The sequence below is a fragment of the Anser brachyrhynchus genome (genome assembly GCF_964034855.1).
Source record: "Anser brachyrhynchus genome assembly, chromosome: 1".
In the NCBI taxonomy this organism is placed as follows: domain Eukaryota; kingdom Metazoa; phylum Chordata; class Aves; order Anseriformes; family Anatidae; genus Anser; species Anser brachyrhynchus.
The window spans coordinates 67810598-67826206 of record NC_137694.1 but is presented as its reverse complement, the minus strand read 5'-3'; the positions used below and the strand labels follow the sequence as shown (position 1 = coordinate 67826206).

The window sequence follows — 15609 nt, the reverse complement described above, 5'->3', positions numbered from 1 at the left end:
AAACCAAAACAAAATAAAACCACACACAAAGGAAGCCAACTTATATGGGTAATATTTAGGGTCAGATGATCACTGATGCAGTGTGTAATACCTTCACTGATTTAGCAGTTAAAACACGTGACAAAAATATTTCTCTTTTGCACCCATTTATTTAACATACCTTACTGTTTTTATGAACTTTAAATCTGCTTTTATTATATGAATTTATACAATTTAGATTTAAAAAAAAACAGACTTGATAGGAAAGAAAAAATAATTTCATAGCTGTGGTTTTAATTCTGCTGTTAGAGAAGAAAACAGTTGGAAGGTGCTTTCTTTCTTTTTTTTTTTTTTTGTGTGAGTTTTCCTGTATTTCCAACTATTAAGTAAAAGCATTCTATTGATATTTAGCAGCTATTAAGTACACCAGAGAAAATGTGCCTCTCTCTTCATGTCTTTCAAGCAAGTACCCTTACCAATTAATGCTGGTTATAATCTGCCCCAGATTATCTATATGGTCTTTTGCTTTGGTCTAATACATTCGTTCTAGAATCACATAATAAAGGGAATAATCCGTATCTTCTACACAGAACATGAAAATGTTAAAGGAAGAAAAAAACAGCTTAAATTTTTATGAAAGAGCTCTTCTCCAAAAATGTGGTAATAAAAGCACTTTTTTTTTCTTTTTAATTCATCTTATTTGTTGTTTTCAACTAGTCAGTCACATTGACTGATGTTAACGGTAGAAACTGAGATAAGAAGGGAAGATGTTTCAATTTCTGTTAGACCAAAGATCAAGGTAATCATGTTAGGAAACTAGAAAATGAGCTGGAATCCCTTCTGTCTTGCACATTAATGGCAGGTTTGTTAACAAAATGACAAGCGCAAGGCTATCAGCACAACACGACTCTATCAGTTCTGCTCTCAGCCACATATGTGCAACTCCAGGCTCCAGTGATTCACATGAAACTGAAAACAGGATTTGGCTTCAAGAGTCTGAGCTGCTGCTGACAATGTAAGAAAGAAATTACGCAAAGACTTTGAGGTCCCAAATCAGCTTACAAATCTAGAAAACAGTAAATCCAACTATAGTATTTCAGAACAACATGTGCAATCCTTTCCAAGCCTCTGGATCAGGCAGTGTATTTTAGTGTATTTTCTCTGTGCAGTTTATAGAGTATACAGCACAGAAGGTGTCCCCAATTCCTGAACAAAGCCTCTGAACTCATGATTGAATAGTTATTAGTAAGGATTGAAAGGCAACCTTCAGAAAGAGGTTATATCTATCTATGTCATGGATGCAGCCATGCTAAAACTTCTTAAAGTATACTTCTTTTGTTCCATTTTTGTACGAAACTTTGATTGACACAGAGCAAATATAAACCGTTATCAATGGTTAGCAAGAATTTGGAAGCCACTGACACTTGTGGTATGTCCAGTTGTTTGCTAAAAACTGTGGAACTAGAAGTAACATTGGGGCAACTCAGACAGCTTCAGAAAGTACAGCAATTCCAACATATGTATGGAGCTCATATCCAGTTTCTTTCAGTAATTTGTTGGTCAACTTCATCACGCTTTACATACAGCCTCCACATCCTGTGCTTAAAGACACTATCTAAATTCTGATTTTTAATCAGAATTCATACTTTGTCGAGTGATACAAGACAATGGTTGAGTAAACTATTGTAAAATATTATTGCTCTACAAGCTAATAGCTTGTAAAAGGTATATACATATAAGGTCATAAACTTAAATCTCATTTAAGGTTATTTTCCAACCTAAATTAGCTGCCCAATAAAGCTGTTTACATGTTCAGCACCATTAAAAACCTCTTAACAACTACCTCATAAAGAACAGACCTACAAAATGTGTCCTGAATGTCATAAAGAGCCCCAAAAATAAGAACTGCTTTAAAAAAAGTTGATATAATTGAATGTACACTAAAATATTTAATAGCCACACAAGCTTTTGAAACAAATCACAAAGCAACACTATTTTATCATGGCTACCCCAATTATGGCACAGATTAGAACAGCAACTCGAAATATATGAACAGTAAGATAAAGCACTCTACCAGGTGAATATTTTTGTCAATAGTACCTGAAGTTTCAAAGAATGACAACACGAGAAAATAACCATAACAATATACTAACTAGTGTTTTAAGTATAAGCAAGCATTTTGCCATAACTGCAAGGCAGCTAGAGTTTATGAAGTACCTTGAACGCAGTCATTGCTAGTGCACTAGACATTCTTTTTCAATTTTACATACTAAATGGATCCAGCCTAAAAGAGATTTCTTCATCCCTTCTTCTAACTTCACGAAATGTACTTTATAGCGTATCATACCTAACCATTAGATAGAGCTGGAAAGCTGCATGTTCACACAAGTAACATATACCTGCTGAAAGTAAATTCTTCACTTGGAGGGTGGTGAGGCACTGGCACAGGTTGCACAGAAAGGCTGTGGCTGCCCATCCCCAGAAGTGTTCAAGGCCAGGCTGGACGGGGCTTTCGGCAAACTGGTCTACTGGGAGGTGTCCCTGCCCATGGCAGGAGGGCTGGAATGAGATGATCTTTAAGGTCCCTTCCAACCCAAACCATTCTGTGATTCTATGAAAGCTAGACAGAAAGAATAATGAATTCCTCCCCCTCCCCCCCAAAAAAAATCAGAGCTCCAACTGGAATAATTTTTTGGATAGGCACATTAAATATTAGAATTTTTCCCCTTCATTATCTGGCAAATACATTCTGTTCCTGAGGTAGCTTTTTCAAGACAATGTAAGTAAGTGCCATACACAGATTCATGTTCATAAACAAACTTTCAGAAAACATTTGGAAATAATTTCAATTCTGCTCTCAGTAAAAGAAAAGTAAACTAACCATTGCCAAAAAAATGGATGGCTTTCAAGCTTGTCATGACTTCATCTATGGATAAAAGAATATACACACCAAATCAAAAGTCAGCTCTAATTTACTTATTTAGTAAACTGGTAGCTTTATACTGGGTCCATCATTCTTATGTCTGCGTATTCCTCCCTAGTAATTTATAATTACCAAAAACAATTCGTTTACCATCCAGAAAAAACTAACAACATATCTAGTCCATTTCAATCAGTGATACAAACTTTCTCTCTGAATCTAGCCCTGTAATTCTCCTCTGAGTTCTTATAATCCTGGGCTACACAGTCTAGAGCATTTGCAACTGACTGCATGCACTAACTTTCTGACCTCTGCTCTGTGTAACTTGCACTTAACAGCAGTTAGTACCTCAAAGTCTGAAGTATGGTGACCACAGTTATGTCAGAATTACTGTAAGACAATTGCTGGCAGACTTTGTCAGACACAAATTCAAATTGATGTTCAAGTCCAGTCTGCTGGTCTTTTTTCAGTCTTGGTCAAAGATCATTGACTGGAATCATTTTGTACCTACCCTGTAAGTGTCCCCACTAGAGGGCATCTCCTGGAGGGGCAACCTGCTTTGTAACTGGAAGTATGGATCACTACAAGGCATAGCACAGCACAGGAAGATGTGCATACAACCTTGCTGCTAGCTGACACAGAATTTGAACCATCATTTTGTCTTATTTAAAACTGCTCAGTCACCTAGTCTCCATCTTCCAGCAGTTTCTGAGGCTGTATCTGAATTTAAAATAGCCACTCTGAAAGAAACAAATGACTGTGACAATGCCTGTCCTCAAGAAGCCAAACATTCGTAAAGCTACATGTATTTATGGGCAAAGGGATAGAGATGATAAATACAAAAGAGGTCAAAATGTTAGAGAGAGTGGAAACCAATTTTGAAGACACAGATGCAGAAATCTGCTTTTTTTGTTCAATTCTAACTGCTAATTGAAAGAAGACCAAAATCAGAAAAGATCTGTTACCATGATGACTGCATTTCCTTAACCAAACCTTTGGAGTCTTCCAATCACACAGGCTATTACAGTACTGTATTATACAACTAAATGGAAAATTCATTCCAAGACAATGATGTGTTTACCTTCACACTGAGATTAGTTGTAGAAGCATTGTCAGCACTTAAGGCAAACCATTCACAGTACATTAAGGACGCAATTAGAGCAAAAACCTTCTTCAGTATTATTGTTCTAACTTATTAGTTGTAGTCTACAGAACAGGAACATCAAAAATAACATGAACAGTCAATATGTACCATCAACTTCCAGGGAAAACAACTAAAATACATATTTTTGGTCAAATATTGAAATATGTATATTTAACAAGATATTTAGACTCTCAGCCCTTTGGGGGGGGGGTTAATAAAACAGTTCAAAAACTATAGCATTCACTTTTTTTCCATTTTACTTGCTATTTTTTATTCCTATATGCACAATCCTCAAAGGCATAGAAGCAATGGACCTGAATTTTCAAAACACAAAGTCATTCTGAATATCCAACTTGACAAAACTTGTAACAGCATTCTTTTCAAAAAATCTGACCGTCATAACTTACTTATGCTGTTTTTATTTTGTTCAGTGACCTGGATTATCAGCTACTCTTTGGAGAGGGACCAAATTATTCAAGGACTGACGTGGAAACTGGACGAAGAGACAAAGAAAGAGCTCACACACGTGGACGTGTACAAGTTTAGGTTCCTTGCCTAAGGAGACTTACTTTCCCATTGGCCACTCAGCACCAGGCTCCTGCTAATGACGATGTCGATCTCTCTGGCACCATATTGCACAGCTAGCTTTATTTCAGCCAGTTTGGTTTCTAGAGGAGTTTGTCCAGATGGAAACCCAGCAGCCACTAGCAAGGAGGGAGATGCAGGCAGGGGGAAGAAAATTTGTTTCATAAATTGAACATAAAATTTGCACTAAAGAATGCAACAAAGAATTTGAAAGCTTTTTTTTTTTTTAATTTTAAATCCCTATCACAATTCAAAAATCTAAAGGCAGCTCATCTTACTGTCTCCATACACAATAAGCATTATTTCTTCCCTCAAGAACCAATGTCCAGCAAGATACTACAACCACTTCTTGAAAAAAGGTCTCTTTCACACGCCTTAAATTCTTCCAAAATGGCCTACGCAAGCATAGTATCTATGGCCTCCAGCAGAATTGAACAAACAAGGAGAGAACTCATACATGAAGCAATACATACTTTTCAAATTCTCTCCAATGTTTATAAGAAGCATTTCAGGTTAACTCCCAGTAATACATTTAACAGTTAAATCACAATATGCTAAAAACTTTTTAATGTGGCCTACTTAGGATTTCCTTTATGATGTTTAAGTACAAAAGCTAAAGTAACTTTGGGAATGCAAAAAATAATGGCTGTCAGAGATTCTCTGACATATAAATACATGTAGTATTTATTTTTCCCTACACAATGAAAAAATGAAAAGAAAGCACAGAAAACATGGACATAAGCACCTGATAAACTTCAAAGTTAACCCCTGCTTTGAGTGGGAGGCTGGACTAGATGACACCCAGAGCTCCCTTCCCACATGCGTAATTCTGTGATCTTATTTCTTGCTTATTGTAGATTCAGGACTTGTCTCTCATGTGGTGACTGAAGAAGAACTGGTGCTATTAGATTTGTGAGTACAAGTCCTGAACCTGCAGGCTGCTCAGCAAGCAATAACCCTTGCCTCTTCACACAGCTTCACTGAATTCAGCTTGTAGGATTACACTTAAAAACCAAAAAACTGATGGGGCAAACAAAACAAATCATACAACCAAAGACTTGTATTAGAACTGCCAAAATGATTACTGTAGTTCTATTATTATTAACAGTTAATTATTGCCTACTGATTCTTTGTCCAGCACACTATCTCAATTTATTTTATTCAGGTGAGGGGAACAGGCTGCCCAGAGAAGCTGTGGATGCCACATCCCTGGAAGTTCAAGACCAGGTTGGTTGGGGCTCTGAACAACCTGGTCTAGTGGGTGGTGTCCCTGCCCATGACAGGGAGGTTGGAACCAGATGATCTTTAAGGTCCCTTCCAACCCAAACCATTCTGTGATACTATGATTCTGTATCTTAAGGACCTCTCTGACAAACTTCCAGCAAAAAAGACTTGGCATTCCTGATACCCTTGAAGTTGAAACAAAACAAAAGATAACAACTGCCAGAAGCAAAGCCTTCTCTCCGTTCCTTTCCTTCCACCTGCTACCTTTTTACCTTACTCTCTGAAGGAAAAGCAAGTCCAAACTTCCAGATTTTTCTACATTTTTTATAGCATAGAAAGATTTAATTTTTTATTTTAAAATAAAACTTACCTGAAGCTACTGGTATGTTGCAACCAGCAGCCTTTAAGGAATTAACAGCATCAGTGACCCTTGCAGGATATACACAAACTGCTGCAACAGTAATACCTGCAAGAGACACAGTTCACTTCTTCATACGTGCATTTCCACCTTCTCTAGTGCAATCCATATAACAAGCACATGTGCATTGTTTACACGTCCCACTTTTGTATTTTCACAAGGACCTTAAGCATCTACACTAGGGATATATGTTTTATTGTTCGAGCAGTTCAGGTGATTCTGCATATTGTTACCACACTCATGTTTCTTCACCTGACCCTGGGAATAAGTTTGCATTAGCAGGAGTTCAAGCTACAAGATTTGTATTGATAGATTCACTGTTTAATGCCATACAGTAAAGACACTCTCAGTCAGTAGGATACTGTGAGAGAAACTGCTGCCAAGCTCTGTTCTTACCTGTAGAGCCAGACTGAGCCCAGCAGCAACTGAGCAGTCTTCATGTTAATGCAGTTCTACTGCATTTCTAGTTAAAATGCTATTCTCTCAAAGTCTCAGATAATTGGTCTCGTATTTAATATTTCAGCCATCTGAAGAGTCCATAAATCTAGAAAGAAAGACTATCTTTGACATTTCAAATGTATGGCTTGAAACCAGACATCTGATCTCCCCCTTTGGTTTTGTATCATATGACTCCAGTTGGTGGACAAATGCCCACATAAAACAACTGAAATATTTCAATAGTAGCAGCATGCCGTACATGTCACCAAGTTTGTTGTTTTTGTTAGATCATCATAAGGCCACCATAGCAGGACAAAAGTCAAACGGCATTCACTGACACACCAGTGATTGTATGTGGAAAAATTGAGAAGCGCTGCTCAGATTTAAAGAGGTTTTATATTGAGTCTTAATTTGCTCTGAATTTGTATTGGGTTCAGCCTTGGGTGTAACATTTGAACTTCCGATAGAGCCTGCTTGAGTAATGTCAGTGAAAGTTTTACCACTAGTTTGTAAGGGCTGTCTTCTTTCCTTTCAACTGTGTTGACTTAGCTGGGAACTTCGTAAGTGTGTGTATACATGATACACACACAACCACAGACACTCACTAAAGGACTGATTCCTTAAAGCAGATTGGGCTGCAAAGATGTCTCCTATCATAATTACTCAAACAAGTGGATAACAGATAATACTTTCTGAGGGAGAAATAATATTCTTACAAGTGTGGAATGCATCTTTTCCAACAGGCAGAGTAGCAGACTTGCAGACTTGGTAGTAACACAGAGCAACATCATCTAAGTGTGAAATCCAAAGTCACATGAACATCCCCCCTTCTCCAGTTTAGAACAGACAGCAGCAGATTAATGGAATACTCAATTAGTTACACCTTAATGCACTGTTATTAAAACACATACACTGAAGTTATACCACTTACAGCTTCAAAATCAAATTTCCTCATTACGTACCATAACTTACCGTGTTTCCCTGACTCTATGCTTTACTGAAAACTGAAAAAATATTGAGGAAATAGACAATTTTTCTATTTTGTTCAAACAATTTGAATTTTGTTCAAACAGAACAAAAATGATCATACCTTTATCATGCATATCCATGGCTTTCAGCAGATCCTCTCTGATGGGATGCTTAGCTTTAAAACACATTCTGTGAACATTTGAAGGAGTATCATCACCTGAAAGAGTGGTAAGGTCTATACATGTGACAGCTTTCAGCAGCCAAGCAGCCTGCAAAGAAAGTGAAGGAAGGAATACAGTATCTCAGTTTATGCTTCCAAAGCCAAACTGACTTAAAGTATCCAGAAATCCAAAGCCTAGCTCTCACTCTAAGAATCAGGAAACGTATGGCATATAATATGGAGAATGTGCAAAGAATGGTTTATGACAGGGATGGCAGAAATTTGCATGTCTTAAGCAATATCTAATAGTACAGAAAGGATTTGGAATCAAAAGTCTGCTTTTTTGGTGCAAAAACTAACTACCTAACAGGACTCTAAGAATCAGACAACATTTTTAACTGGACAAAAAACATGTAGTTTCAAATTTAATTCTCCAAAACAAGGATAAAACCATCACCTATGTGAACAACCTTACCGTTTCGGTATGTTCCACGCTATGCAGTATGCCTGTATCTTTAAAGCTGGTATGCATAGTAAATTATACATATGCTTAAAAAGGAGCACAGGTTTGCACACACAAATAACCAGATGAGTATACATGTCGGCAATTTGTACACTTGCACATTTTTATGTCTGTTCTGCTGTAAGAGTGAAACATGGAAGCAATGGGAGGTAAGAACCCATGCTTCTTAAAACAGGATCTATACTACAGATGTTTCCACTTTCTGTTATGTGAATCTGAGATAAAGAAAAATAAATTGTAATTATTTGGTAAAAAAAACAAACAAACAAAAAAAAAACCAACCCGCACAGCATAAGAGCTAAATTACAGGGCTAAAGCAGCATTTAGTTGAAAATGCTACAGAACTTTAAAAGACTTATTGATCAGAGCACTGAACAAAAGCACAACCAAAAAATTTTCAAGCTTTGTTGTTGAACAAAAATTGAACTTGAAACATTATTTTGAAGTATTTGTTAAAGGTCTTCCAGTAAATTCTCATTTACAGTAATGGCTTCACTAAAAGTAGAGATCTTTTGGTTGGCACTTGTTCAACAAGGGGAGAGGTTGGAGTAGCAAAATCTATACAGCAATATCACGGGCAATGCCTCCCTGACCATTCTGCTCTATGACATGATTTGTCAATATCTGCAGCAAAACTTCTTGCTTCTGCATGAAGGTATTACTCCGCAAATCTTAAGAGGCAGGCCAGCCTACAGACCTGTGCCACTTTGCTAATGGGAGTCTCCTTCCTAAACTTGTACTAAGTATTACGCCAAAAGCTGCTTTGGGGTTACTGGACTGAGTAATGAACTATTACTGGCCTGTGTTAGTCTAAGCTTGACTTCTTGTTTCTAATTGATTTCTACTTTCACCCTATAATACTTTAGAAATGTTTTTCACTTTAAATGGTTTAATATATCTCTTACTCGGATGCTTTTATCCTTCATTCAAAGGATTTTTTGTCTCATCTATCATGACATAAATCATAAAGTCATCAAGACAGGTGTAGCAAGGGAGTTCCATGAACTGGTACGAATTTCATTTTTTAAAGGGATTTTTAAAACGTGTATTTTAAAATGCAGTATCTGAAGATAGCCAAGGTTACAGAATACCTTCAGGATCTTCTCACTGATAGTATAATGTCCAAACCCAGAGACACTGAATTGCTAAGTTTAGTATCAAGTAGGAAACTCAGGAAATGCTGAGCTAATCTCCAATTTTTATCAGCTTACGTCCATCTTTTTACTTACTCATAATGTTCAAACCACAGGCTTCCAGGTTCATCTAGCAGGCAGGAAGTTACTTGCTAGCAATTTATAGTAGGATCTTACGCAGCTACCTCAAATTGTCACTGAACCATGGTCTACAAGATTTGTGATCATCCTGAAGGTAGTTTCGGCCAACCCAGAATGGCTGCCTGACACACTAAGCTCAGAATGCCAACTATTTTGAGGATTTTTTCTTGAAAAAATAGGTATAATTAAGTGATTCTTGCTTTGTTCTGATGAGTGGCATTATTAAGATTTCTCCTTGTTTGCCTTCTTCCTCCTGCTCCCAGTTTATGAGTCACTGTCACAAGTAAGCAATGTGTTCAGTGTACAGAGGGGAGGAATCTGCTTGCAGCACAGTTGTTTGGTGAACCTGGAATCAGCTTGTCCTTTGGACACTAGTTACAACCCCACAGCTGAGAGCTCGCTGGGAGCTCTGGGTCTACTCCATGGCATTTCTCAGCCCCTGCCTTTGGCTGAACACTGCCAAAGTGCTTACGGCATTCCTGCATCCACCTCTGCCTGCCACAGCTGTCGCTGAGGCGGCAGAAGCCAGCACGTGGCCATGCCTTACTTGCTCTGCTTGGCAGCATTTGCTTACCTTGCTGAACTGACAGCTTTGCATTTTGATTCGCATCTATGAATTGAAGAAGCCAAAATATGCACCAGGTCAGTATCTGTCATTTCTGCCAGCAGGGCAGCAGAGGTTGACGGTAACTGCCAAGCCCCTCTAAACGTGTGTTCAATGAATATAAGACAGCCTTGTAGAAAAGTTAATTTGCACCACTGGCTTTACAAGTCACTTACGTGCATGAATGTATTTTATAGTAAGATGGACAATAACTGATTGTTTACCGTATCTCAGCAGTTGAGAAGTCAGCCCCCGTAATGTACGTGGCTTTTCTTCTTTGTATGTCTTTTCTTCTCTCTCCCTGCCTTCCACCGCCCCCCCCCCCCCCCCCCCCCCCCCCAATCCCATAGCTAGCTAGGATTTTTGAGTTTTAGGCAAGAAGTAGTTAAGCAAAGAAATCACACATGTTGGGCATGTTTAAGTAAACAACAATCATCCAGGTAGGTCAAACTTGACAGGGACCACGACCATATCTTACAGCTTTAAAATTAAAAAATAAGAAGGCTGTGCACAAAGAAGTCTGTCTAGGAAACAGAATAAATGTGGTGGGATAGTAATATACAATTTAATCCACTCATGAATAAAGATGACTGAAATTCATTTGCGGTTTTGCCACTCATGAGTTATAAGGTTTTTAACTAGTTTGGATAAATGTGTCACCTTATTCCATCCCATCATCATCAAATACAAATTATTAAAATAAGACATGGACAAGCACATCTTTTAAGTTTACATGCATCTTGAGCAAAATTCAATATTGCAGCCTAGAGAGGGAGAGTGACTGCTTTAAAAATACAGGAACAGAATGCATAAAAAGAGTACTTACTTGCCAATTACCTTTCACAGTTCTCCATTTCTGAATTTGTTCTGCATGCCTTACAACTGCAGGTTGATTCACATACACTTTTGAGATCCAGCCAAGTTCTGGGGTAGGAGGAAAAAAAAAAGAAGTCTCTCATCTATTTCTGTGTTATTTAATGTACCGTGTGGGAATTTGGATGAAAGTTGTAGCTTTGTTTGGGTCCTCTGAAGAGCACGTTGTGCTTTAATATCCTTTAAAGGGCTTGCACACTTCTCACCGTCCAAAACATCATACTACTATTAACTTCAGTCAGGGGATTATCTGTGAACTGGATGTTTCACACAGCATGTTTTCTTTGCCATTAAAAAATAATTAACTTAAAGCTGGTGAGAGATGCTATGTTTCCAGTCCTGAACTGTGAAGTTTATTACACATGTAGTAGACAAAAACGCACCAAACAGCCTTCTACCATTGCTTGCTGATTTACTTCTTGATTCTAGAGTACGGTAACATTTATTCAATCCTTTGCCTGCAACCAGGATCCAACGGCATTGTGTGTGTGTGTGTGTGTGTGTGTGCGCGCGTGTGTGCGTGTGTACCTTTGGTTACAGGATCTCTATCCCACCTGGCACCAAAACCTCTGGACAGACCTCTGTGTAATAATGCATTTAGGTTGTTTTTGTCTAGAGCTACTTTCACTGAATTTGCTACTAGGAGCTGGCTAGCTGCAAGTCTCCAAATGCAGTGAATTCCTGGGCAGCACATCTATCTGCCTGGAAGCTGCTGAGATGTATGCCTGCCTCAGAAGTGCTCACCTTGCCAAGCACCCCAGGGGACTTGTTTCCCCATCTTCCGTCTGTGAATTTCTTCAGATGCCCACAGCAGACAGTCTGGCTCACAATTTCAATGAGTTTCAGAATCCATAAGCAATAACCAAGTCACAGAAAAGTGGATGCTCAACATTTACATAATAATGAAACTGTCCAAAACCAGAAGCACTAAAAAATGGTTACCTCTTAATGAAGGGTAACTGATAATGGAGAATTGATAGTTCAGGCCCTTGCATCTTGAAATTTCTGCTTAGTATGATAAACTAGAGGTGCAAATTTGAATGTTAATAAACAAACTCAAATCCTCCTGCTCATAGAAGGATACAGGTAAAGGAAAATAGAACATCTTTAAAATCTCTCGTATTCCAAAACATAATTAATTCTTCTAAATATTATTCATATAACAAAACTATGAATATACTCTGAAGACAATATTAATGATCATCAACCACTAACCATCAACAAATCACCCCCATCAGTGGCAATCATCGATTACCATCATCAGTTAAGGACTGTATATGGACACCTGTACAGATATTAAGAGATAATAATTCTGGTTAATCAATTAATTATTAATCAATCAATTAATTTATTAAGTGCTTCTCATCTCTGGGAGTATTCTTTCTTGCTGTATTAAGCTTGCATTTAAAAAAAAAAAGCAGATAATCAAAATCATTAATTTCAAACAGAAATCTTGTCCTGAGTTTTTTCTTCCTATTTTTTAGTTTTAGTAACATATAAAAGTGCAGGACTAATACACCAGCCAAAATATGTGTAAATACAAGCTTGTTTTCCTAATGGGACTTACAGAAAACACTGGAGAAACCAATTTACAGTAGAGATGACTCAGTGGAAATGCAGGACAAAGGCATGAAACAATTGAACTAAGCCTTGTTCTATAAGCCACCTCACGACTGCTTTTCTATTACCACCTACAAGTAATAATATAAGCCATACCTGCAGGCAGGTTCAAAATGGTGACCAGAGGAAGTAAACTAAAGAAGGAATTTTAGGATTTCTAGTGTCAGAGTCATTGTATGGTGAAAAAGGAGGAGCTAGCGAAGTTGCAAACCTCTGTAACAACAAACCCTCATTAATTCTCTCTGTTTGAAAAGCCACAGGCTAATTCATTGTCTCAAATGCAAGCAGCTCATCTGGCACGTAGAATGCAGCCAAGAAAATCTACAGCTACAATACTTACGGCTAGATCTTTCCTTCTTTTTGAATGTCAATAAATGTAAACCACATAAACATAGACAGCTGAAATATAAGCTACGTCTTCTGCAGTTGCTTTAAGGTCAAGTCTCCCAGGTGATCAGCAGAGAACATAAATCTCTTCCCATGGGGCCACCATAGGTGATACTTGCCAAAGCCCATTGGAAAATATAAATGAATACATAGACAATTAAAGGAAACACAAACTCTGTGTAGTGATTCTTCTACTGTGTGCCAAGTGTTCAGGTGGAATCATTTAATCATAATCCAATTTGTCATGGTAACTTTTGAACTCTACTGGGTATACGGTGATCTTTCAGCTCCTTTGGAAAATATGATAAAGTCAAAGAAGCCAGTTTAGGTGAAGAACTCAGCTTCTAACTCTCTAATAAAGATCCAGAAGCTTCAGTTAATCTACTCTAACCCATTGTTCCTACCTTACAGAAGACAGCCAAGATATTGGACCTTATAAAAGCTGCCTTCTACAGAGTTTGGAAGAATATGAAGACAGCATCCACTTCGTTAGATATGGAAAATTTTCAACCTCTTGGCTATTGGGGCATAAACCCAAATTTAAGTGACAGAACAGCAATTGCCTCCATGAAGAGGTTAACGCTTTGTTGCTTATTATTTGGAGAGGATTTAATCTGATACATCTTGTGCTGGACTTCTAGAGACATACCATTACTATATCTGGCCCTACCTGACCTTTGGGCATAGCTTCTCAGAAGGTCTGAGCAATCTGTGTAGGAAATGGAGCCCTGCACATTAGATCAGGTTAAAGGAAATAATCGAGGGTAATGCTGTTTGGGTGGTGGTGGGAGAAGTAATGTTTAAGTAATTCACAATCAATGTGAGAAAAGAGGTGGAGGAATAGTGGAAGTGAAATAAGCCAGTAATTTGTTAACTCATATTCACCCATTGCTGCTTTTGAAGGAATGGGTACCTGAAAGATGACATGCTTATTCTTATGGTCCATTTAAAAGAAAAAAAAAACACAAACACAACAACAACAAGATAAAACCACTCTGTTCAGAACCAAAAGGCCCTATATATAAAATTTAGTTTTATCTGGTCTCCTCAGAGTGGTAAATCACATGAGAAAGTCACCATATGATATGCCAGCTCATTAGCAATATGCACTCTTGGTTCTTTGCAGTACAATGAAAGGCACTAGCTTAAACCCTTTGGTCTCACCATGCAATACATTTTACCTTCTGTTTTTAATATCTCAAGACCAGTCATGAAGGTAGCTGACGCATGGCAACCCAATCTAATTTTTGTGTCTGAGATTTTCGTTTCCTTGAAAGACCACAGAATCTGGATCTCTAAGTCTTTTTTGAATGTGGGATATTGAACTGTGCATAGCTTAAAAAAAAAAAAAAAAAAAAAAAACACTTAAAAAAAGAATATCAGAACTCCATGCAAAACATTAGGCAACTTACAAAGAGAAATAAAAATGCTGCAATAAAAAGAATGCACGGCAAAGAAGGACAAAGGTTCTGGTAATATCCAGCAGCAGATGGAGACTCCTATCTGACACAGATCTTTTATTCAAGCCCACTTCTCCATTAATTAAAGCAGTGGGCAACTGAAAACAAGTATGTCTCAGTGTAATTGTCTCTAAATAGACTTTCAAAGTTTGCCGTGTGAGACCTCACTAGATTTTAAATAGAGGTGTCTCTATTCAGAAAAATCACTTACAATGCCAGCTTTTTTTTTTTTTTTCAATTAAGAAAAAATCAGAATAAAACCAGTATTTGAAATAGAACTGACCGCCTTTGGATTCTGCCCCTCCTCCACTCCCCCAAGCTTTATGATTTAGTATCTGGCTAAGGAAAACTATATTTAATTAGGCTCATTAACCTTGCAGTGTGAACACGTCTTTTTTTTTTTTTTTTTTTTTTAAGTCATCTGTTAGTCATCTGCACAGTAATGTGGCTTCAGGGATAAAAGTAATTAAAGCAGTTACACTATAGCTAATTAGCCAATATTCTGTAATCACTCTTCAAGTTTACTTTTTCCTCTGAAGACATTTGAAAAAATCATATTCAACATCTTAACAGGAAATTCATCTCCTCCCTTTGAAGAACACGACTCCAAAAATACCAAGCATTTCCTCAGAAAACAATAAATAAAACCACTTCATTAGTATAATTACATAAATATCTAAGATACCTAACACATTCCTCATGAAAAAAAAGACTAAGCTTTTCAGAAACTTTGGAAAATGTGTAGCTGTTACCCTTCAGATGGCGAAACAGAAAGCTAAAGAATGCCTGAGGCTGTAGTTTCACAAGCATTTCAAAGCAGCGCTGTCCCCAAAAGAAGCTGCCCCCCCAACTGTTTATTTCCTTTTCTGTGCCAGAAACAGCATGTGTGCTCCTGCTCTTACCATAAACACATGATAAAATGGGTAAGGGAAGTGATGAAAGCTATTATTTCTGGAGAAGCTTATATGAAACTGTGTCCTGAACCTTCAGTGGAGAAATGAGGTATTCAGTTGAACATGGGCTGAATCCAG

General features: G+C 37.7%; 1 protein-coding gene across 7 annotated transcripts in view; it reads right to left on the bottom strand.

The window, feature by feature from the left end:
• The window catches only part of DERA (deoxyribose-phosphate aldolase), a 55252-nt gene that overhangs the window by 33952 nt on the left and 5691 nt on the right, over positions 1-15609 (bottom strand). For 5 of the 7 annotated variants that reach the window (XR_013947960.1, XM_080583757.1, XM_080583761.1 and 2 more), the window contains exons 2-5: positions 11065-11162; positions 7799-7946; positions 6223-6318; positions 4613-4747 (exon numbers count right to left, since the gene is read on the bottom strand). Coding sequence is in view for 6 of the 7 variants with exons in the window: in XM_080583757.1 (XP_080439883.1) it covers positions 4613-4747; positions 6223-6318; positions 7799-7946; positions 11065-11162 (477 nt within the window). In the remaining variant the exon portion in view is untranslated. The remainder of the gene's footprint in view (positions 1-4612; positions 4748-6222; positions 6319-7798; positions 7947-11064; positions 11163-15609) is intronic. The other 2 variants (XM_080583758.1, XM_080583760.1) reach the window with 2 other exon arrangements.